Source organism: Montipora capricornis, chromosome 8 (assembly GCF_036669925.1).
Source record: "Montipora capricornis isolate CH-2021 chromosome 8, ASM3666992v2, whole genome shotgun sequence".
NCBI classification, from domain to species: domain Eukaryota; kingdom Metazoa; phylum Cnidaria; class Anthozoa; order Scleractinia; family Acroporidae; genus Montipora; species Montipora capricornis.
Window position 1 is genome coordinate 26,078,412 of NC_090890.1, and position 25,000 is coordinate 26,103,411.

The following is a 25,000-nucleotide window of genomic DNA, read 5'->3' on the forward strand; positions in this document are numbered from 1 at the left end:
TAGAGAAACGGTATTTAGCAGTGTAAATGTGGCTGTGTGAAGACAAGTTAAAAGGGAAAACAGCTTACTTCCGGTTGCCGTCCCCGTCTCAAAACCGTGCGTGCTTAAGCTCCCTATACAATCATTTACTTGTTAGCATTTAAGTGTCCTTTTCCGTGCAATAGACGGATCATCCTGCGGGTGTTTTGGAGAATCGACCACAGATGAGGGACGAGAGGCTGGTCCACAATTTTAAACGTGAGGAGCCTCCCCTTCGGTTCACTTCGTTACCACCTTTGGTGCAAACACCTCTTGTTGGGCCAAAACCCTCAGTTCCAGACACAACCGCTGATGCCAGGACAGACTACGTCAGAATCATTGCGGAATCGGGGGTTCCCCAGGTAATGCACAAAATCACATTTACAGTTTCAAGTAACCAAGGATCATAAGGGTTTGGCCGCTTCCTTTCGTGTCACTAGGACTCTTCTTGGAATTCTTGCTATTCCCATCAATGCAATCTCCTGGACGTAATCAGTCAACATATTCCGTAAAAAATACTGTTTAGTAAAAGAGCAGAAGTGTTTTATTGAGTTTTAAACCACGAGGCGAAGCCAAGTGGTTCTAGACCAGATAAAACACGTCCTGTTTATTGAACGGCTTCAGAAACATTGTAGCTCCATAAAAGGTTGCGGTTATTGTTGTTGTTGTTTTGTTTTTTTTTTTTTTCATTTCTAACCACGAGTTAGATTGCTTGTGCGGAAACGGAAACCCCTCTCACAAGCTTCTTGCCTTTTTCTTTTCATCAAGAGCGAATGCAGCTGCATATAGGTTTTATTGAGGACGGTACCTACTATTGTTATTGCGCATACGTTCTGCGTATCTCGAGATACTCGGGTTTCCCATGGGCAGTGCTTACCAACACAGGGATAATATTGTGCGGCTAAAATTATGCGGAGAAAGCAGAACTCAGCAAGTGCTCTTGGTGTCCAAAAAAAAAAATTGGGGTAACTATGCATTTTCAGAGATAATTAAGCTTCAATTTGGAAAAGAACGCCTTACAGCATTGCTTTGTGTTTTAAAGCTCTTGACAAATAGTGTTGATTAAATATCTTTAAAAAATGCGTGGTTACCCGCAATTTTTTTTTTTTTTTTTTGGATTTCATTAACATTTGTTAAGACCTACTTTTTCCGCATATTCATAAACCGGGCAGAAATACCTTTGAATTAGTAGGCACTGTCCTTAACAACCAATTTTGATCACCTGCAAGACCTCCGGGTGCCTTAAGTGGTCAGTGTGACGTCATGTACAGAAATGCATGATAAAGAGATGTGTCGCCTCACTCTTTTCCTCAGTTGAACATAACTGAACAGTTATGACAACCCCAACCTAAAAACAATCCTAACCTTGGCGCTAACTGTATTGTTATTAATATATAATAGGTAATTGGCGTTGAGACTCAAATAGCCACATGATTTTTATCAAAATGGAGCTTTCAGCTAATCGGGGCTCATAAAATTTGGCAAATTGCTCTTTTAAATACAAAAAAAAACACGCCGAAAATGATCGTACATACATTCGTGCCTTTTTTTATAATTCATGTTAAATTCACCTTTTGTGATTTGACTGTTTAATAAGAAGTTCTTATGCCTAACTCAGCTAGTAACGAATCAGACATAATCGGAAAGTGGTAGTTTCTGAAAAATGCTCGCATGCATAAACCTGAAATTTAATGGTTAACATAACTAAACGATCTAAATATAATAATAATAATAATAATAATAATAATAATAATAATAATAATAATAACAATAATAATATTAATAATAATATTAATAATAATATTAATAATAATAATAATAATAATAATAATAATACGTGACCTGCTAATCGCCCTTTCTCGCAGTCGGAGACTGAATTGCTATGGGCGCGGCTCAACGAGATCGGACCGAAGGAGCTGTGCTGCCGGCTAGGCGCTCGGCTCCTGAACACGACCCATGGATGACCTAGGAGCACAGCAGCACAGCCTGATGGTATAGGCTGTGAGTCGATTTTGCTGAGGGAGGAAAACCGGAGTACCCGGAGAAAAACCCTCGGAGTCACGTTGAGATCGACTGAAACTCAAGCCACATACGATCCCGGGGCCGAGAGTTGAACCCGGGTCGCAGAGGTGGAAGGCACTGTTGATAACCACTAAGCCATCCTGACTCCCGTGTATTCATAACAATAACTGCAATGAAAGCGTCTCCAGCTTCATGCAATTATCATGTTTAGCGAACTTGAATCATATTTCACTTGAAACATAAACTTTATTAGACATATAAATATAAACATGGCGAAAGAATTTTGTATGTATTCACAGGCGTGGCTTGATAAAATGAAAGCAATTGAATTACAAAATGCACCTTCATCTAAACAAGTAAAGATAAATGAAGAAGATGCTATAAATGAAGACGAAGATACGCTTACTCTAAAGGTAAACACGTGAACTATAACAGCAAAGGAACGAAATGCATGCGTCGTGAAACAAGTCGAGGCATTAAAATACTAGATGGCAGTGCGGTAAAATGGATGTTGTTCTTCAAAGTAATATATAGGCTAACTTGGTTTCAAATTTGATGGAATTCATCTACTTTGTATCCAAACCCCAATACCGTATGACTAAGAATGCTCGTAAATTGGTTTAGGGAACAGTAAACAGAGGGCTTTCAAAGAATAGTAAAGTTGCTAGTGTTCAAACCTCAACCGTCTTTGTAGTCTGCATGGGTGGCAGTCGTTACGTTCGCATTGGCTATTTGCCTTACAGATAAAAATAAAAAGTTGCCGTTCATAAACATTTATAGTGGCAAAATTTGTAATTCGTAGTTTGTATTCAAAAGTATTCAAGACCATTTAACGCAAAATAAGAATCTCTCCACTCCATTTTGCTGCTCGATCGTACGGATTTGAAAACACCATGGCTTTTTTACTATAATCTAAACAGTTCAATGTTATCCAAGTTTTTCTTTGTACTCCATGGTGTACTCCATTTTTTTTTTTTGCAGGTTAAATCCGTTTTTACTTTAGGTTAAGTTGGTGATCCTCATTTCACCTAGGTTAAGTACTCAGTCAGATGAATTGAAGAAACCTTTTTTGGAGCCTAAATAGTACGCCTTTAGAGAAAAACTAGGGACAGGTTAGGATTAGTTTTGGTGATTATACATGGATATCAGCTGACTTATTATACAAAAGTAGATAATGAAAAGAACGGTGTTGGGTTGAGCATGCTCATCGTTGTAGTGTGGTGGTAAAGACACAAGACTATATAGATCTGAGGAGTCAGAGTTCGAGTACTTGCAAAGTATAGTAAGATGGTGCGAACATTAAGAAGATGTGTTTAGATGTGTAAGACAGAGCTTGAGGGAAGCTATAAGTGTTTTCACATTTTTTTTTTTTTTTGGAGGGGGGGGGTGGTTAAGGGTTGATAGCTTCTTTAATCAACTTGAAGGTAGAGTGCATATTCCACCTAGCTAAAATGGGGATCACCAATCTAACCTAACTAAAACCCGGTTTAACTTGAGACCGGATTTGACCGACAATATACATTCAGTACGAATACCATCTGATCGGAATCCGAACTCAATGCCTACCGCGTGCGTGCGTGGATAAACGTGCGAGCGCGTATATTAATTTCCTTGAGATGAAGACATTCCTTTCTTCCTCTAAAGTTGCATTTATCGTCAAAGGTAAGTCTTTCTACATTTTTCTCTTATATTCTCAGGCAAATGTGGAAAGGTGGAGAAATAAGATGCGCCATCGTGAGAAGCTTCGTCAGTGCGTGAGAGATAAAGAACAAGAAAGGGAACAAATGTTGAAGCAGTTAGAGAAAGAACGGAAGGAAGGAAATCACCAGTCTATGGCGGAGGTACATAAAGACAAATTGGTCTGAATCCACACGCTACCGTTTATCAATTCAAGTCATACGCTTCTACATTATGGGCTGAAACTCTTAAGTGGTGTATTTTGTGGGACAACCTCCCTCGAGAGGAAAGAAGATAAGCCTAATGTTTTTAGAATCAATAGCCTGGGAACAAACCATTTGGTTATTACGAGTGCAGCCGAGAACCAAGAAGAACTTTAGCTAGTGCTGATCAGAGCGGGTCTTGAACGGGGTATCTCCATTTCTCAAGGCAAGCGACCTAACCACTCGATCACGCTGCCACCAAAGGGTTGATACTTTGAGTGTTACAGGACATACAGCAAACACCCGCATGTCTGGTCGTGAGACTGGTCGTGCTCTTATTTAATAAGGGGTCCTTAGTGAGTAATCAGCCTGAAAGCGGCCTTAAATTGTTCTTAAAATTTGTTTCAGAAATACATCCATTTTAGAGTTTTGTAATGGGCCTGAACACCATAGTATTTTGATACCAGATACTGTGCTGTATTGTTTCGTTATTCCAATACCCTTTCCCTTTATATTGAGTCGTGTTTTATTTATCAGGCTGAATTTGCTCTTAGTTATATGGTGCTGTATTGGCCAAACTTCAGCCTGATGTTCTTAATCCACTTGTTCTTATCTGCGGTGTTTACTGTATCCCGAATGGTAATCAAGTAAAACTCCGGCTTAGAGCATTATTTTGCTACTGTACAGCAGTTTGTTTGTTTGTTTGTTTGTTTGTTTTTCAAGTGTTCCCGTGATTTACTGTTCCAAGCAAGGAGTTGAGTAATGTGATCAATGTATTTTAAAATACGCTGACGAACACCAACAGAATAAATAATGTTAATTTCTGTGATCATTGATGTTACAGGATCAAGCATCCAGCTCACAGAGGAGCCTCACAGCAGAGTAAGCACTACGCATTTAATGATCTTGAAAGCAACATAAAAAAGCATTAGTCAGAAAGAATTAAATAAATATCTACAAATGTTTTGTGTTAAAACTCTGGCACATTTTGGGTACTAAATCACAGGAATGCTAACCTCAATCTATTCTTACCTAGACCACTGTCTCGGTAAGAAGAGATTAATTAGTCTTTCTGACATGTATACAGGATTTTTCAATTTCCACTCAACTTCAGAAGCTTGATTTGGGAAATAAAACTGACTGACTGACTGAGTGTTTTGCTTTTTTTGTTTTTTTATTTTTTGTTTTTTGTTTTTTGTTCAGGCGTAAACGAAAGTCCCGCCTGGAACGCTGGCGCAAAAATCGGGTTGGTACTTCAAGCTCCAGAAGCTCAAGCAGTGACAGAAGTAGTAGCAGCAGCAGCAGCAGCAGCAGCAGTTCAGGAAGTGATTCCGTCTCGAAAAAGAAACACGACAAAAAGGAAAGAAAGAGAAAGAAAAAGCAAATGAGAGACAAAAAGAAAAATGAAAAGGTATGAAACTGTGAATGCATTTTGGATTCTGAGGTTGTTAGCAAGGAATGCAAAAATGCTAATTCCACGTCAAATACCATAGGAATTGAAAGAGAAAGCAAATGTTATATTTAACAAATTGATGTCCGTTTTTCATGCGTCAGTCCTGCGGATCCACTCGGCTATCGCCTCGTGGATCCACAGCTACTTTGACAATATTATGACGAAATTCATGATCAATAACAGGACAGACGCATGAAAAACTGACATCAATTTGCTTTTTACAATAACAAAAAGGCAGAGGGATCAAAATTGAGTCAAAACACGAGAAGAACGCGGGACAAAAACTGCGAGAAATTTCAATCTGACGCGAGCACTATCGCGTCATTATCGAATAAATTATAAATTTATGTGTCTGTCCGCTTATTGACAATAAAAATTAGCCAATGAGCGCGCGAGAATTTTGCAGTCATTGTAAAATATCAAATTGTGGGTTACATTAGCAAGTCATGGAATGCAAATACCGTTTTCCTTTTCACAGACATATGTTCAGTGCAATATCCCACTGCAATGCAACGAACACAAGTGCGCAGGCTAGTTGTCCTTGAGTCCACGGTAGAGTGTGAAGCACTAAAATTGGGGATTAATTAATTGGAGGGCTGAAAATTGAATAATTGCTTGCAGTTTTAACGCAGGTTAGGAAAGGGGATATTTGGTGGGAGAGGTAATCCTTGTAATCCTTTTTAAAACAGAAGCCTGTAACGAAGAGCCTACAACTCCAATACTAGGTCTATGTAACGGCATTTTCACGGATAAAGCTATTTTAAAGACGATTTCTTAAGGTGATTCCTCAGTATTGCACTGCGCATCCTGTACTGCGTATAGGGTGTGTCAATATTTACAAATTGGTCAAATTTGTAACATTGTAAATATGGCGGAAGTCGATCAAACACGGTGAAACAGTTCTCAAAACACGTGAGAGAAGTTGTGATTGACCCTAATTCTTTGCGAATAAGCGCGCACATTCCGAGAACATGGCGAATTTTGTTGTTTGGATCTACGATAATCGAGATAGACAGATACGATGATGATTTACTCTTAAACGAGCACGGTGAGCTATGTTTTTTTATTTCATAATTTCGGTGTAAAAATTATTCCCTTAAAAGAAAAAACAAATTAAAAAAATTATGGGAAGGAAAGAAAGATATAGCTAAAAACGGACACAAAGTCCCTTACCCAGGGATGTAAATTATGATCTTGAAAGCAACGACTCGAGAAACGTTTTAAGTCGACGTCCTTCTAAGTTGAGTGATTTTTCCTTAAACTATATAAGACAGTGTTCCATATGCTCTCAATCCCATGGGTAATAATTTCTAATCCAAGACCTCAATTGGCTGGAAAGGTCTGGTTTCGAGGGAAAATCAATCGAAAAATAACTCGGCATGCAAAAACGCCGTTCCACAAATACAATAAAGTTGTACGCTCATAATCATGGGATTCCGTATGATGTTGACTTTTAGATTGCGCACATGACAATGAAGTTATTTTTATCTGTTGTACCCATGACCACGGGGTCCACTTTCACACCAACTGGACAATAATTTACCTTGCCGTATCACACAGAGCTACTAATAGATTTTGAATATTTTTTTTCTTTTTTTTTTTTTTTTTTCGGAACAGGGATGAATATTGGGGATTCGATCCCTGCATCATATTCTCTTGGCTTGATGTAACCCACAGTATGAGCATAATGGCATGAAATTCTCTTATTTTTTAAACTAGGTGCCTTCCCTCGCAACAGGCCATGAATCCAAGGCTACTGCCCAAGAGGCATTACGAGAAACTGCCTGGACAATAAAGGAAACACCAGGTGTACGCCTGGTTTCTGTGAAACCTATCACTGAGGTAAAATAACCAGTCTTCCGTTACATATTTAGCAAAGTCTATGAGTTAACGGCGTCGCATAGCTTTAGCTGTGATGGCGTAGTGGTGGTTGCATTCGCCTCCCACCAATGTGGCCCTGGGTTTGATTCCGGACTCGTGACCGTTTAGGGTTTAAGTTTGTTGTTGGTCCTTTACTCTGCTCTGAGAGGTTTTTCTCCGGGTTCTCCGGTTTTCCACTCTCCTAAAACCCTAACATTTCTTATTCCAATTCGATTGGATACAGGACCTCTCCGAAAACCATTTTCGCGTGAGTGGAGCTTCCTGGTTAAATAATTTCTATATTGGCACTTTATATAATTATTTGTCATATTACCCACGAAACGTTAAGTAAATAATTTCAAACAATGCGTTTGTTTATAATGTTTGTCACCGCTGTTTGCGTTTTATTTTTGATTAAGCTAAGATGGCCAAAGAAAAGAGTATTTATGACATAATTGTGATTTGCTTGTTCCCACTCGGACCCAGACTTCAGCATTCCACTTTTTGTTTTTATTTTTCAGCAAAGGAGACCAGAAGGAACCTCTTCACCGACGCATTTGCCGCCGACTAACACAGTAAGACAAGTTAATTGTGAAATTATAGCAACTAATAATAGTTCTGGGAAGGACAGAGACTTGCAATTGGGAAATAAACATAACATTTGTTCTGGAGATCTTCTTTGATGTTAACGTGAACTGATTTTTTTTCGCGATGCCAATAAATTTTAGCAACCCATGTCAATGACGCGATGTCAATTTTAAAATTTTCATCCAATCATAGGCCGGGGAAGAGATAGGACAATACCGTGTTATCTCGGCGTCTCTCTGAAAGTCAAAACTATAAGCTAGAGTAGCGTCAAATCATTTCGGGCTCATCTGGGGATAAGTGTAGATCTCACGGTCATATAAAACTTTCGAATCAATGGCAACGGTCTTGGAAAATCCTTTTAAAATAGGCCAAGGTAATTTTTCTTAGATTAGCTTACGTACATATTTATAACGAAGTTCTTAATTTTCATGCTACTCACTTTTAATATTGCATTTTAGTTTTAGTATTTTTATTTTAATAGAGGACCCTCCTGGAAACCACTCTTTGATTGGAGGCCTCCTCTTAAAATATATTATTATTATTATTATTATTATTATTATCATTATCATTATCATTATCATTATCATTATCATTATCATTATCATTATCATTATCATTATTATTATTATTACTATTATTATTATCATTATTATGGTTCTTAAACTGTAATTTATTTTGATTTAATATTGTTTTATATTGTAGATATGATGGTTTCCCAGGGGTTTGGGGGAATAAAAGGAACTTTAACATGTTGATTTAAAGTCGGGAACAGGGGTAGAAGGACAAAATGTCATTAGGGAACAAAAGAACATAAACCCCCATTTTTGGGATCAAAAAGCGGTGAACAAGTTTGGAAGTAGTTTCGGGAACAAAGGGACACAAGGACCCCCTGGGAGGCCGCACAAGCTTACTCATGCCCACTTTCTTTTGAATTTTGCGTCCACAGCAAAGAGACCGTATCCAATACTTGCTGGACACTGGCTATCAGATGTTACCCATGGTGTCGACGCCTGTGGTACAACCCTTCGAAACTCAAAACCGTGATGACGAGCAAGTGTACGAGGATATGGATGGTACGTCAAGAATTAGCACTTTGCTTAAAAAATATGCTTTTCAGTGCAAATGTTTCCTTATTTTCACCACTATTTCTACTGAAAACTTTGAACTCACCTTTCCCGCGTGGGATTTGTCTTCAGTAATCTCGAATGCAAGTTTGCCAACTGCGTTGTAAATAATCAGTTGCTGGCCTCCTGCTACTAAAGTTTCGTAACTTTTGTTAGGTATGTTTCAAGTGTTTACTAGTATTTCCATATCACACGGTCCCAATAGCCGAAGATTACTTGTCGTTGTCAATGTAAGCGTCAAGTGAAGAAGTCCGAGTCGTGAAGTACGGACAATTGTTACTAGTTACTCCAATCGCAACCTTTCACGACTAATTTACAACACTGTTTAGGGGACTTAGAGTAGAGTGCTTGTTACGCAGTTCGCAATAATCTAGTGAAGTGAAAAATGCCCCCATTGAGAAAAAGGCCAGGTTACAATCCCGGAACTTCGTCTCTACGTCCCTTAACTGGCCTAATCTATAATGACCCATTGAGAGACCTTTAAACGATCCATGACGGTCATTCCTTTAGGTTTGGATCCACATGCCGTTCAGTACGGTGAAGACCACTACCCACCCGAACCAAGACATGCGTTTGGAGGTCCATCTGTATACGAAGACGAACACATTTACGAGGAACCTACCATCGGCCCTTCATGGCTGCCACAAACCCACTATGCAGTTTCGCCTCGAGAAAGCCAAACGAGAGCCATGATACCGACACAGTATGCTCGTGGGTATACAGGAGGAGCTCCCATGTCTAGAGGCCGACCGACATCAGCCTCTCATCCTGGACTTTCTAGGACGGCAAGAACTCGACCTACTTCAGCTCGAACGGACCCAATGCCTAGGTATGCTCCTTCTCCCGGAAAGACGTCGCCTTCAAAACGAAGCTTCGCAGCGCCAGCCGTCCCGGTAAGAAGATGTTCCAAAGCAAATAAGTTGAAGAGGGTTAAATTAAAGTGGTATATTAATAAATCTTCTAAGAACTCGGAGGGCTGGTTTTCTACTGGATTTCCTAGTTGCCCCATCTCAATGTTTTAAAAGGAAGATAGTCAGTTTCATTTGCATCACGAGAACCTGCTCTCGAAATATTGAGAACACTAGTAAAAATTAGTCACGCACAGCATAGCGTATTGTGCTAAACTAGACCATGCTGTAGCCTAAGTTTTTCCTTACTTTTACAGTCAAAACAGGTTAAGCGTTCCTCTCACGAGTGGATTAATAATTTCATTATTGCAAATTTGATTTCAGTAATCATTTCAATAATCTGGTTGTCGGATGAATGATGCAAAACTCAAATCAATCCTCAGTTCAAAACTCGAATTTTGATGGGATTATTGCTCGCTTCCGGTGCCAGGCCGGCGTGAGAATTTGACAGGTGTACCAACTCGTATGATCTGCAAAGGTCGCTAACAAGCGTGATTTGCCTTTCTTTTTAAATTCATTTCTCTGTCCATTCTTTGGAATTCGAAAACAAAGTGTCTCAAGTTTGAGGATACTGGTAAGATTACAGAAAGGTAACGGTAACGTTGCTAGAGTGAAATGACCGTTGTTTGACAGATTATGCAAGTCAGTTTGCCTGTGAAATTCTCAAGCCGGCCTAGCACCGAAAGCCAGCAATATTGGAATCAAAATTCGAGTTTTGAACTGAGGCTTGATTTGACGAACAGATTCCGACGAACAGATTATTGAAACGATTACTAAAATCAAAATTGCAATAATGAGCTCATTAATGCACTCGTAAGAGGAACGCTTGACCTGTTTTGACTGTAACCATTCTATAATTCACGTTCTTACAGGGATCTCGATACATGCTCTCTAATCAACCTACAGTAGCTACGGCTGCTCAACCCAGCATCGGTACTTCGCCTCGTTACATGGTTGATCCAGAGCGTCCAAAGGACGAACCGCCCAGTTCCTTCGACGGGGCGCGAATGATTCTATCGCGTGCGCAAACAAACATAAACCGTTTCGAAGAAGACAGCAGGCGGAACATTCTGGACAAAACTGACACGTCGCCAGCGCCCGCATCCCTTTACTCACGATCGCCAAAACGGATACTAGTACCCGCGTCTATGACACAGAAGGAAAAGTCTTCGACGGGCACTACACGACTCGATGTGGCTGCAAGAGAGCATGCAGAGCTGGAAGCGCAACTACTGGTGTCAAGAGCCTTAGCTCGTGCAAGGAGCAATGTAAGGACGTAGCAATAATACTGCGCATGCCCGCTGCCTTGAGAACGTTTATTCAAGACTGTGGTTTTTTTCTTGTTTTCGGGTTGTTCGTGATGAACAGTACAACTGATAAACTGTGGCATGGTACTAAGTGCAGTCTCTCGTCAAGACATAGTTAATAGAGGGACTGGTTATGAAACCTAAAACCTTTCAAAAGCGAAAACAATGTTGTCTCAATCCATGTTGAATTGACCGTGATCCTGCACACTCATTTGTTTTCGCTTCGCACGGGTTTGCAAATTGCTTGCGCATAATTTCAAGTAATCGAAGTATTTGATTGGTTATCTTCTCCACGAAGGTGTGTATATTGTGCAGGGTCAGGGCCAAAAATACGGACAAAAATATGAAACAAAACTTGTCGAGTTTCATAACCATCTCCATGCCTTAAATATGTTGAGACAAGAACGTGCGGAAACGGAGTACTTGTTATTTAATGAGATCAGTGAGACACTTCTAAATTTTCAAGGTGACGAAACCAAAATGCGTCCTAAAAACCTTAACACATTAGGGATTACAGAGCCTAGCAACAGTAACATCGACGAGAGCAAGTGGGCCACAAAAAAATAGGTTTAATGGGGGAAAATAAAGGCTGTGCACGCCCTGCACGTGCTTTTACCTTTTGTACATTTCTTTTCCGCTGTTGCTTCTTTCACCGCCGAGGGTTCCATCATTGACGAGTAAAATCGTCTGCCGTTAGACAGAGTAAAATCTATAAGCGTTAATTGGCTTTTATGGCGGTGAAAGGGTTAACAACGTGAAGTGTTGCCGCTGTTACTTTAATAATGTGAAATGTCCAAATTGGAGATTATGCGGAAGGCGTGAGAACCCCACGTTAAATTTTGAATTTTCTCTATCCTCCTTCATTAGCAGTTTGATTCCTGGATAGCTATTACACAGCTTACATTCTGAAAATCGTGAAATAGTTACGAAATTATGGCAGTAACGAGAAGTTATACTTTCAGATGACATTCTTTTTTTGCTTAACGTAGCGCTCTATTTGACCGTTAGATATTTTCAAAATAATTTTGAATGTTGCAAGTGTTGAAAAATATTTTCTTAGCTAATTTTACAACGATTTCAGAAGAAGTGGTGATTCCAAATTAGGTATATTTTTTAAATCGAGGGAAGTTGATTATTGAGTTTCTGTGTTATATATTTAGTGTATACAAATAACAAAATCAAGTTAAGAATTAGAAGTTTTAAATAATACAAGGAAGTAAAGATCTAGGACAAATTAAAGACCATTTTTTAAATGAAAGTAATATGAGCGACCAAATGAGTAGAAATTACTTTAAACTATTGGCTGGAGTTAAAGTAAAAACCGACGTCTCAAAGGGGTGGGAGAGTTGAATACTATAAAGCAACACACTTTAAACTGTCATATTCATGTTTTAATGTCTGAGGCTTTTGTCGGTGAGCTAAGCACAAATGCTATGCTATGCCCACAGGAAAGACTACAAGTTAAATTAAAGTTAAGATTTTTTTTTTTTTTGAGAGGATAAGCCGGAATACCTGGGGAGAAAAACCTCGTAGAGCAGAATAAAAAACAAAAAAACTGAACCCACATGAGACTTTGAGTCAGGACATAGATCCCTGGGCACATTGGTAGACTACTCTTAACATTGCACCAACTATTGGAAGAAACACACTTTCTTCCCCAAAGAGAAGGAAACACTTGGATAGCATATCTTTCGATTTCACTCTACTCTGTGGATGATTCTGATTTGAAGAAACCATAGGTGCCACGTCACTTCAGTTCTATCGATTTGAGGAGTCGATTGTACAACTGAATGGAACTTTTGGTGATTTTAAGTTACACTTAAACTTCTGCACATTCGTTGAGGAACATCAAGTGTCCACGAGGCATTAAACCGCCACATTGATCTTTTGTAGAAGTGGATGTCCAGGTTCAATTGTGAGCCTGTCTAACTGATCGTGAATTATTTTTTTCATGTGGAAGAACAAAGCGAAATCGCTGCCTCCGTCCAAAGTATGGTGTGGTAGTACGAGATTATAATCACAATCATATTAAGCAGTTAACAATAATTTGATAATATTGCTAATAATAACAAACGTAACCTCCTGAAATAGACCTCTAACTGGATTAACCTCTGCCATGTCGAGTTAGCCAAAAGACCACCGTCATAATCAAACTAATTGAACACTCATGGAATCCTCGCCCTTTGGCTAATACAACCATCAGACATCGTAGCTTAACTTCGGACTATCTAACAGTTTAAACTAATCATAAACAGCGATTTGGGATGATAGAAGATGCCGATATTATCTGGCTGTTTCACTACTGCTATCAGCAGATGAAGGATATACTACCATAAAAGTAAGTAAGATAAAGTCAATAAACAAAGAAGCAACCCGTTTAAGTTGAAAGGCTTAGTATAAATTCAAACTTGAATGCACGGTATTTTGGAAAAGTTTTTTTTTCTGATCGTTACCACGCGTTTGTAATTGGGTTTGGTTTTGTAGGATCTTGGATCATCAGGATATTCCGTTTTGTTTTTTTTTTTGTTTTGTTTTGTTTTGCTTTTGTGTGTGTGTGTGTTTTTTTTTTCTGTTCAGACCGCTTCCATCTTTAAATTCAATGGCATATCTAAATCTGAAATACTAATTATTGTTTGAAATTGGGGTTATCATAAGGTTAAATCTTTTCTTCGTGTTAATTTTTTTTTTAATTCTTTTTTTTTAGGAAAAACATGTTGAAATGCATTCACGTCGGAAAGGAACCATGTAAGTTCCTTCTTTCTTTTCTTTTCTTTATGCAGTACCTCATAACTGATATTGACAAAGATGGCAAAGGTTTCTCAAGCACGTCCCATGATATGAAAGTTTATGGGCTACAGTTTTTACTTGGAATGTAAAAATTACGTACGTTTTTACTTATGACTCATTCCGCAAATTCATATGTTCGTTACCATTTCTGTTGCATAGGTCAAAAATGACATCTTAAAAAGGATCATTAAAAAATACATTAATTGCATTTTTAATGATCAGAGTAAAAGGTTACATGTTTTATTATTTACATATTGATGACATTAGTTCGAAAATTAAATCATTTATTATATAAGCAGAGAGATTTACGTACGTTTCTGTGATGAATAAAAACGACCTACGATGTTTTTACTTTTAAAAAAAAATTGGCGTATCAGCCTTTTGATTGGTCGTACTATTTTTGTTTATTAGTGAAAAAGTAGCGTATCAGCCTTTTGATTGGCTAGCAGTTTGTTGAACTTTGGCGCGGGCGGTCCAGCAAAATTTGTAAACATGGCGGCCGACTGGTGAATGGTTTTCAAAGTTATTTTCCTTTATTGCTTAATTTTCTCCACAAAATGCTTCAGAAAAACTTTTAAACTTTTAAAAGATTTCAGGCGAGTTATGGAAGGTAAATATCATGTCTTCTGTTTAAAAAAATATTTTGCTTTTTGTTTGGGGCTTTTGTTCAGAGGTTTGATCGCCTTACAATTGGCCGAAGCGGAAAATACCATAATACTCTTTTTTTTTTGTCTACCCAACTTTTGAATAAGCATTGTTTCCTGTTTCTCTTGGGACTTACAATGGTCCCAAGAGAAAACAAAAACAATGCTTATTCAAAATTTGGGTGGACAAACAAAGAGTATTATGGTATTTTCCGGTCCGGCCAATATAAAACACTTACCTCTTTCGATTTATGATCATAAACAAATTTTTACTTCATGGTTTGCTCGTTAGTACGATGTTTATTAGTCGCTCGTTGTGAAGGATCGTTTAACTTACTCGTTCGCTTCGCTCACTTTAAGCGATCCTTCGTGCTGATAGTCCTCCCACTCGTTCGGTACTATCAGCACTTGAGTATAGCGAAAATATCGTTGACGTCACCTATTATCATTAATGTGCCAACCAGAGCCTCATTGGCTGTCGAACAAAAGGTCTTTTGTTCCTATAGTTGGCACATTTGAATAACAAAAGCAATGTTTGTAAACACATATCATCCCTATAAAATTCGTATCCTCGCGCGGAGGTTAACTATCAATAGAGTTATTTCAGTAGAGTTATGACTTAGAGTTAGAGTTAACGACTTCCAAAATCCTGAATTCAAGATTTTGGACTGCCAAAATCCTGAATTCAAGATTTTGGAAGTCCAAAATCTTGAATTCAGGTTTTTGGAAACTTAACTCTAACTCTACGACATAACTCAGGCAGTCCAAAATCGTGAATTCAGGATTTTGGAAACTCAACTCTTAACTCTACGACATAACTCTATGAAAATACCTCTAAGAATAGCCGTTTCCCCCTCCCCCCCCCCTCCCCCCATCGCGGCCATGAAATATCCTCTGTGTCTTTTATACAAATAGACCTAATCGGCTAACTCAATGTTGTACCCAATTCAAATCACCCGGGATTAAAGATTCTTTGTGTATTGTATTTGCATGATAGTGTAGCATTGATATTTAGATAATATGGAAATATCTGGAACAAAAGGTGGGGGGGGAAGGGGGGTAAGGGGGGGGGGGGTGCCTCTTTGGAACAATCCAAATTTTGTTAGGTATTTGGGATAATTCTTCAAAGATAAGGAAGTGAAAGTCACATGCATGATGTTATGGTAAAAATGGAGGCGTGGGTGGAGCGGAATAAAATGGACATAAACACCAAAAAGACCAAAGAGATGTGGATTAGTTTTAAGAAATCTCAGCAGATTCATGCCCCTAGTTCGATTAGAGTTGGAAACGAGAAGTTGGAGAGAGTAGAAGTTTTCAAGTTACTCGGAGTGCATGTTCAGAGAGACTTAAAGAGGAATACACACATTGATGAAATTGTAACTAAAGCAAGTAAGCGTCTCTACTTCCTGCGCGCGTGTCACAAAGCCAACTTACCCACCGAAGTTGGACTGACTACGTATATAACAAAAATTCGTCCACTTCTTGAATACGCATCACCCATCTGGGGAGGCATCCCAAACTATCTGGCTGAGGATCTACAGCGTATTCAAAATCTCTCTTCAGACATCTTAGGTCTAGCCAGAGAGACTGTGGAGCCCCTGGATGTAAGAAGGGACAGTCACACAGCACACGCTTTTAAGGAAATCTTAGATTCAGAAGGTCTCCATCCTTGCTGTAAATTTCTGATTTCAAGACGCCAATCGTTTTCCCTTAGGGCTCAACGGGTGCGAGTTCCCATTCCACGAATGAATAGGAACACGAACTCTTTCATACAGCGTGGGGCTAGATTGTTAGGAAACAAATCATATAAAGCATAGTCTATATTTTATTTTTATTTTATTTTATTCTATTTATTTAATTATAATTATTATTTTATTCTTATTAATGATTTTAATTGTAACATTGTACATTCAAAATTATTGTAAATTTGATGTAATTCTATTTAGCCAAAATCAAATAATAAAGCCTTATATACATGTGTATGAACACATCCTCTAATGTACTTGAAACGCTCAGACTGCTGAGATCCATAGGAATAGACATTTTTTTTCAACCAAATAATTTTGTATCATGGTGTCACGCATGATGTGACTATTCGGAAATGCAAAATGCTGTATTTTCGAAATGAAAGACGTCATGGAACTTGAAACTTGAAAAAAAAGATTAATTTCTAGGTCATCTTCAACCTCGTATAGATGAAAATTTAAAACACCTTGCGATTTTGATTTTTAGAATTTGATGACGTCACTGTGAAAAGTATCTCTATTACACATATACCCAGTCATGCCCCACCAAGGAAAAATTCCCGGCGCCACCTCTGGATTTAGTGCAGCTTTGTCAAGCTTGTGTTTAATATCGACACAAAAATTAAGTACAAGCCTGGCAAAGCTGCACAAATAGAAATATACAAACAGCGACATACCGATCTGGATTCTAGTAATATAATTGTTGAATTTTCAGCACCTTTGCCAACGTCACGGTTTGGGCTTTATTTGATTGAAGATTAGAATTAGCGGAAACTCTGCACGGGGTAATTAACGGCTTTTTCGCCTACGCTTACCAAACTTAAATGTTTATTACTCACTACAAGGTGTTTCTGAACCTTTTTTTTCTGTTTCAGAAACGTTATGCAATACTTTAAACAGGAGAGTGTCGGCACGGTACGTCCAGTCAAGAGAACAAAGAAAGAAGCAAAAAACAAGAAGCAGGAAAAGAGGAGTATAATACATGGTAGCAGTTCTAGTTCTAGCTCGAGTTCAAGTTCAAGTTCAAGCTCAGACGAGGGTAAAAAGAGAGATACGAAAACTGATCAGAAAAGAGCGAGCGAGCAAAAAGCTGTTGTCAGGCCGCTTTCCGCCATTACCCAGTAGTTCAGGTCACAGAAAGGCTAGTATGCTTTGTGAAAATGTCACCTTATCCCGATTTGTTTACTTTCCTGGAAAAGAGAGATGCCTGGTGAAAACTGCTTGACGACAGAAACCTAGTCAAAGCATTTTCTTGTTAATGAATTACGCATTTATGAAAACCGCTCCAGTAATAAGCTGATGAACCCGTCAACACAAGGATGCGTGGCTTGATGCCAGTGTAAGCGTTTTATGTACTAAAAAGTTTCTAAATGGCTGTATAAATTATGATGGGAATTTGAACCTCGCCGATTTGTAAAAAAGACGTATATTGGAAATGAATATCATTGGTAGTTAATCCTGTGAACATAAATTATTTATAAATACAACATGGTTGCAAAGGTTAAATATAATTTAAAGTTAAATAAATATTTCTATTACTGAAGAAAAGCGTCACAGTGACTCCTGTATGTACAGAATTGGAAAGAACAAATTGAACAACAGACAAGTCATGCAATCATCATTGACAGATTCAGTATTCAACCTAGGTAAAACGAGGATAACCAATTTAACCTACGTAAAAACTGATTCAACCTGAGAACGAATTTTACCGGCAACACACCCACCACAACAAAAATGTTTCCTTTTAAGAAAATTCTCTCCCTTGCAGCAAAAATGTTTCGTTGTTTTCTTCAAACATTTACGCTTTTATTACAACGCTTTTATCACAACTTGCAATTCCACCCTCCATGCCATTCCTTGCCTTTTTTTTCCTCATTTTGCGGTCCAAAATGGGGATCATTTGCGCCGGGACCCGTACAGAGACCTTTCACTAGAAACGAAAAGTGAAATTTGAGGAAAAGGCAAAATTTGCAAGTTCCTATAGGGAGAGGTGATTTATTTAGCACTTGGGATTAGGTGCTCTTAAATTAAGCGTAAATAAAGGCCCACTTTCAACCAACAGGCATTGCTTGCCGATGTGAAAATCCCGCCAAAGCTGAAATTCATCCAATCCGACGGCTACGATAACCAATGCTAATTTCAATAACAAAAACCGTGACGGACGGTCGAAAAGCCTGTCGGTGGAAGGTGGGCCTTTAATAGAGTCGTGGTAGTTCTTAAATGTTTCCGTTAGTCTTCTAAGTCTAATATTGAGTTACGTCCTATCAGTCTTCAGGCATCTTTTGATTCATATTTTTCCATTGCATCGGAGTGAAGACGCTCTTGCCTTTGATCCTCGAAGCGAACCAATCGCCAAACACCCAGCCCCTCCAAACTTGAGCAGCTCCCCCGGATCTACCACAGCATAACACCATGAATACACTCTCTGAAACAACAACAACAAAAGCCGCTGAGATTGCCCCCGGCAAGGAAAAAAAATCAATTTAGGTGTCTAGTCGTTCTTGCCCTGGAGCACTAATTGGGGACACTGTAAACTGAAATGAACAATCAACACAAATCAAGTTAGATGTTGGTTTTTGAGGAGAGGGGAAACCGGAGTACCCGGAGAAAACCTCTCAATGCAGAGTAGAGAACGAAAAAACTCAACCTACATATAGCGCTGAGTCTGGGAATAGAACCCGGGCCACATTGGTGGGAAGTGCTCTGACCACTACGCCACCCCTAACGGTTTTCCACTCGGCCCAACTAGTTGACGAGATTACATTTTTCTTGAAGTCGAAGCTTTTTAAATAGAACAAACCGAACGCAAAACGCGGCGAAAGCCTTTTAAGTTAAATGAAATTGTATTCTTCCAAAATTTCGGGTAAAAAGAAATGTTCCGGTTTTTTTTCTAATCGCCATCGACAGAGACTAGGGTTTTAGAGCGTGAGATCGTAAGTTAGAATCGCGGCCTGACAAACACTCGTGGTCTTCAAAAACCTGAGGAGAACTTGAAGAGCGTCCTTTGTCTTAACATCTCCAAATGCTTAAATTTCCTAGTCTCTTCGGGTCATTGTTACAACATTTACTCGTTGACGTTGCGAAACCTTAAGCCGGAAATCGATTGCGAACATCAATCTGCACGGACGAGCTCAGCATTGCCTGATTTCATACGGTGGAAGCTGGGCAATAATTATCGGTTTTGCCGGACGGAAGTGAACTTCACGAGCAGGGCGCAAGTGATGGCGGCTTGTACGAAAATTTGGCGTTAGAATTTTGGCAGTTCTTTGTGTACGAATAACTACAGAACTAAAGGAATAACGTACTACACTTTGCCCAGTGATCCTGAGCTTCAAAAAGAATATAGGAAGGTTCTTATAAACGAAAATATTAACTGGAGAAAACATGTCATATGCAGCGGTCACTAGAGCTCGGCAAAACGCGAGAACAAAAATTATTTTCCAGACACAATTTTCACGAAAGAATATGCTCCTAACCTGGAAGAAAGTACTTCTTAAAACCATCCAGGAAATTAAAAAGGAAAATGGACTGTACAAAAATGGTTCTTACATTAATTTTTGTACTTACATGTATGATTCATGTTCCAGTCAGTGCGTAAACATTTCGATAATAGACCCGGATGACCTTCGCAATTGCTTAAACGTGTTGAAGAAATGCCAGACCAAGTTTGATTGTCTCGTTAAAGAGATGTTACTCATTAAACAATTACAACCGTGTACAATCAGACTCAATTCGCGCTAAGGTCTTTGTCTAACTTATGCAAATTAATGACTCTGAACTCTTACTTACTTTTGAAAATCACATATTTATTTTTAATAGTTTCTCTTGACAATGGCGCCAAGATGTCGCCGAAACGTCGGACTCTTTTATCGTTAGTTTTTGCCTGTATATGTTTATCTAAATCACTGTTGATTAGGATTCATATTTGATTATTAAATGCATGATATGCTGGTAATTTACTTGTTTGCTTCCCTGAAAACCCAGGGGTGATGGTAGCCTTACTTGCTGTTATTACCAGTCCTCAGATTAATCCATGGCAATCAGAAGTGCTTTGTTGAACATCAATGTATCTTCCAATTGTAGATCATTCTAGTTAATCTGACTCATCTCAACAACTCTTGAGTTTTATCTGCACAAAATATTTGCTCTTGTTGTTGTTGTTATTGTTGTTGCTCTTGACATCCTGAAGTAGGCTGCCCCATTGTCCAATTCTCTTGGTTGAAGTTTTTAGAATTAAACAGCATTGTTCAACAGTATTTAAGTCTAAGCACCCATTTTAAAAAGGTTAGCTTACATGAAGTAATCGGCCATCACAAAAATAATCGAAAGCTAACCTTTTTAAAATAGGTGTTTAGACTTAAATACTGTTGAACAATGCTGTTTAAAATAGGTGTTGAGGCTTAAGTAAGCACTATTTGAGATACTGCTTACACATGGATCAACAGTACTCATTCGAAATAGTATTTGTAGGGTAGTCCATTTGGGTAGTCCATGGACTGGGGGTCAGCGAAATGTACCAACCCCTCAGAAGGTGTTTTGGAGTTTTGTTCTAGCTGGGGGATATAGTTTTGTGAAGTCATGTTCGTTTTGTTTTCTGGTCAGATAAGTATTTTTGTAGGACAAATGGTAATAAAATCCTGAGAGACTTTTTTTTAAATTTCTCTACAGTTTTAAGAAAATTCAGATTTGATAAATTGATTCTACATTTAGATAGGCCATCTACTACTTGAGAGCTCATGGATGAAAGATCTCGTTTCAGTCAGTCACTGTTTTTATCACTTACATCTCAAACTACAATTTTTTTGCTTTGATTCACGTCTTCCTGATTTTGCATTTCTAAAATATTTGCTGATATGAGCAGCAGCCTTCAAGTTAGCTTTTGCCCCTTTTCTTTTCTTTAAATTTGGTCGATGCCACTTTTGAGCGCCTTCTGTGTACAGGTTAAAGACAAAAGCAGCCTTTTATGTGTTGTGTTCCAACTGTCAAAGTATAACATGACAAAAGACACCACACTTTCCGAGAGCACATTTCGCAAAAACCTTTTTTAGGAACAGTGTCGATGAACAAGACAGTAGCAGTTCGTATGACTTCAGAACAAAAATTCTTTAATATGCTTGACTTGATAAATAACTGACTACCATCTTTGAAAACCTTGTTGGTTTTCATTCGTCTTGAAGAAAACATTCGATGAAGTTTGCGAAATTGTCCTATAATTCCCCATCGTCTATTAAACTGTTTCTCCCGATAACGTCTATTGAAATCTTGGGAAAGAGGGAAGTATTGCTTTTATATCCAGCTGTTGGTAGTGGAATCTCCTATCTCGAAAGGGCTGTCGCCTTAAAGCTCTTCTCGACAGAGATTGTCGAGCAAAGCCGGGTTATCTCTAAATAATTTTTGTAACAATCAGTTCACTTTTAGTCCCGGAGACTATAACAAAGTTCTCCCAAGTTTTTTGTGTTAAGCGATTCAAGACAATCATCATTTATGAGTTTTTTTTAATGCTGCAAAAACCATTTTGGGCGAGTCTTCTTTCATATTTAACGCCATCTTTTTCACTTCCGTCCGGCAAAAACGATAGCTAGTGCCAGGCTCCCACCGTATGAAATCAGGCAATAAGAGAGGAAGAGAAAGACCGAGAAAAACGTGGATGACTAAAATAGCTTATTGGACTAGGTTGCCAATGATGGATGCCATCAAATGAGCGCAGCGCCGAAAGGAATGGGGAAGACCGGCCAAACCACTACAAGCGCACCTACGACCGCCAAAGGACAACGATGATGATGATGAAGAAAACCAGGGATGTCAGAAATGGGCCATTTCCGAGTTGCTGTTTGCCTCGGTTTCGAAGTGAGTCTTGGTGCTCAACTATTGTACGTAAGGGAAATGAGTTTGATTTGCATAAGAATACGCAACTCATTTCCATTTGTGCACCAGGACTCGCTTTGAAACTGAGGCATGCAGCAACTCGGAAATGGACTATTGGGAGTGGCTGTTGAGGTGACCCTGCCTACGAAAGCAGACACGAGCAATTTGTCTGTGGCAAATACATTTGATCGTGTAGAAAGAACAACATATAATAATTGTTGACACATCGTTGTTAAGTGGATCAGCATTGCCTTCGGACAGCAGAGATAAAGCAGAAACAAGGCGAGGTTGCCTGGTCGTTCTCCAAGGGCGCTCCCCAAGAGACATGAATTTGCCACATTTTATGTGACGAGTCCTTTCTCGAAAATTTTTTCTTATGTGACAACTTTTACTTGTCACATAAAAGCTAACAAGCCAGCCTTTCAGCAAATACATTTGTCGCAAAAAATTGGACAAATTTCCTCGTCTTCTCGAACAAATAAAAATTGTCACATCAAAATTGCTTGTGTAGACGTGTTTTAGAAATGCTGTTTCGGATAACGTACTGTTAACGTTGTAAGGCGACATTGTCTTCCCCTCGTGCTTCAACTTGATCTGCTCAGCTATATATTTTCCTTGGGTTTCAGCACCGTATGCAAGTTTGATCTCTGGTACATCATTGCAGTCGCCGATGGCATACACATCAGAAACATCTTTAACTTGAAGGAATTCATCAACCTGGAGACGACCAAGCGAGTCCATTTTTTCACCTAATGACAATAAAACAAACACAGCTCCATCATATAATATTGACACTAAGTTATATAACGTCTTAATCATTTCGCATTTCAGTACCAGTGTGAAAGATTAATGCTTGTCTAACGATTACCTTTCTGACAAACGTGACAGCGTTTGATTACTTCACCAAATGCGCAAGCTAATTGTCTTTTACTTCACTACAAATATTGTCTTGAACTGTGCACAACAAGATTAAGGTGGATTCACGTATGCGCGCAAGTGTGCTTTGGGAATGATTTCCGTATAGGTCCCTACTTCATTATGCATGCAGAAGAAATTAATTATTCATTCCCCTATTGTTTTGTAGAACAATACGTATACCCTAGAGAACCAAATATATACATGGGTAATTTGTACTTACGGGATGAATAAAAACGGATCTCATTTTTACTCTCCCTTCCTCTCTCTCTTCTTTCCCTTCATCGCCCACACCGTTACTCGTTTTTGTCCCAGCTTTCCACTTTCTATCCCTTCGTCTTGTTCTTATTTCCAGATCCCACTCGGCTTTTTCTGCCATTTTATCCCATGATATGTCACTCGCAGCTTGCCTTGAACTCCGACCCACTGTAAACCTCTGGATTACTTGTCCCTGTTCTTTACCACTGAGCTAACGTGTCAAGTTGCTAATTCACACCTTGAAAATGATATTTATTTTGAATTCTGGCTGACTATTTACATAACAATGATACGTAATTATATACACGTGCCGCGCCGAGCACCTACAATCGAACTTACACTTGTAGGTTACCGTTAAGAGATCCCTGTTTTACTACTCTTGAAACAACCCATCCCTTTAATAATGCTAACCGTAACCCTAATTACGACTAAAGGCACTGTTTAGGCTTAAGGTTAGTCCCTGTGATAGTTTTAGGTTTTCCAGTATTGCTGTGAACTGTGACCTGCTTTTCCTTCATGCCCCGTGCGTGCGGCACACTTACAAGTTCACTGCGTGGAAGAGAACACCACGTTTGAAGTCTGATTGGTGCATCTTTCATGGGAAACTTTCATGCACGAGTTCATTGCAATTCAAATCGTTTCATATTTCCCTTCTTTTGAAGCAAACTTGTGTATTCGTAATAATCAAGATGGCCACCGAAGTAAAAGGGTCACAGCAATGGGAGATTTGATCATTTGGAAATTGTCCCTGCTTTATAGCCTTTCCCGAGTTGTGCATAGAGTGGTGCAAAGAAAACAATTTACTTTCGTCTTCCGTGTCAAAAACATGTGTGAAATCACAGTAAGTTGGCAAAGACAAAGTGCCGCATCGGGAGAGTGGATCTGTTTCGCGACGCTCAAGAATAAACTGCAATGGATAGCCTTCAATCCGCCATGATATTAATTTTAAGACCGTTAAACTTTCCTTGAAAAAATATTAGCCCTAGCTACCTGTGGCCGGAAAGTTTACAACTGCCTACAAGACAAGGGCTAACATCATCTCACCGCAGTTAACCATCGCCTAAGCTTCGTCGACCCAGACAAACGAGGCCTCAGCAGGGCATTGAAAATACATGATAGGGAGTAAAACGAAGTTTGCCTCGTAGGGCAACATCAATGGATCTATTCCAAAGCTATTTACTTGGAAGTATGATTGAGCATATTGTCGATCTCTAAGAAGAGCGATAAATCGCAAAATCCATCTAAATGCACCGTTCGTGATCCTAAATACAGGAAAGGAAGAAAATATACACTTTGCAGTGTCTCGGCGAATTTTTAAGCAGACAGGAAGAACAATTTGACGATAAAAAGAGCAGGTAGCCATTAAATTTCTTATGACAGTACTTTTATTTGGTTTGTTTGTTATGTTTGCGAATCTGAACCCTATTACAACGATTGCTTGAAACTCCACTTGTTGCGCTTATTCTAAAACTGAAAAATGGGTAAAATTGCAGGAAAAGTGCCGAAATTGCAGGAAAAACTGTTCGATTTTCCGTATTTTAGACAGAAGTTCGACCGACTTTTTTAAAGTCCATATAGACTTAGAAAAAAACCTCTAAAAAGAAAGAACAAAGGGCCACAGTCCCA

General features: G+C 38.9%; 2 protein-coding genes across 6 annotated transcripts in view; one reads left to right on the forward strand and one right to left on the reverse strand.

Moving 5' to 3' along the window:
* The window catches only part of LOC138014316 (platelet binding protein GspB-like), a 42,782-nt gene extending 24,898 nt beyond the window's left edge, over positions 1-17,884 (forward strand). For 2 of the 3 annotated variants that reach the window (XM_068861365.1, XM_068861367.1), the window contains 12 exons: positions 165-380; positions 2,340-2,453; positions 3,738-3,881; positions 4,765-4,802; positions 5,124-5,331; positions 7,093-7,215; positions 7,755-7,808; positions 8,768-8,894; positions 9,456-9,838; positions 10,726-11,121; positions 13,865-13,905; positions 17,212-17,884. In XM_068861365.1, the coding sequence (XP_068717466.1) occupies positions 165-380; positions 2,340-2,453; positions 3,738-3,881; positions 4,765-4,802; positions 5,124-5,331; positions 7,093-7,215; positions 7,755-7,808; positions 8,768-8,894; positions 9,456-9,838; positions 10,726-11,121; positions 13,865-13,905; positions 17,212-17,461 (2,094 nt within the window). In that variant the 3' untranslated portion in view covers positions 17,462-17,884. The remainder of the gene's footprint in view (positions 1-164; positions 381-2,339; positions 2,454-3,737; positions 3,882-4,764; positions 4,803-5,123; positions 5,332-7,092; positions 7,216-7,754; positions 7,809-8,767; positions 8,895-9,455; positions 9,839-10,725; positions 11,122-13,864; positions 13,906-17,211) is intronic. The other variant, XM_068861366.1, reaches the window with a different exon arrangement.
* Positions 17,885-18,020: 136 nt separating this feature from the next.
* LOC138014330 (ferroptosis suppressor protein 1-like) overlaps positions 18,021-25,000 on the reverse strand; it is a 16,082-nt gene continuing 9,102 nt past the window's right edge. The window contains exons 6-7 of one of the 3 annotated variants that reach the window (XM_068861390.1): positions 22,747-22,950; positions 18,021-18,761 (exon numbers count right to left, since the gene is read on the reverse strand). In XM_068861390.1, coding sequence (XP_068717491.1) covers positions 18,601-18,761; positions 22,747-22,950 — 365 coding nt within the window. In that variant the 3' untranslated portion in view covers positions 18,021-18,600. The other 2 variants (XM_068861389.1, XM_068861388.1) reach the window with 2 other exon arrangements.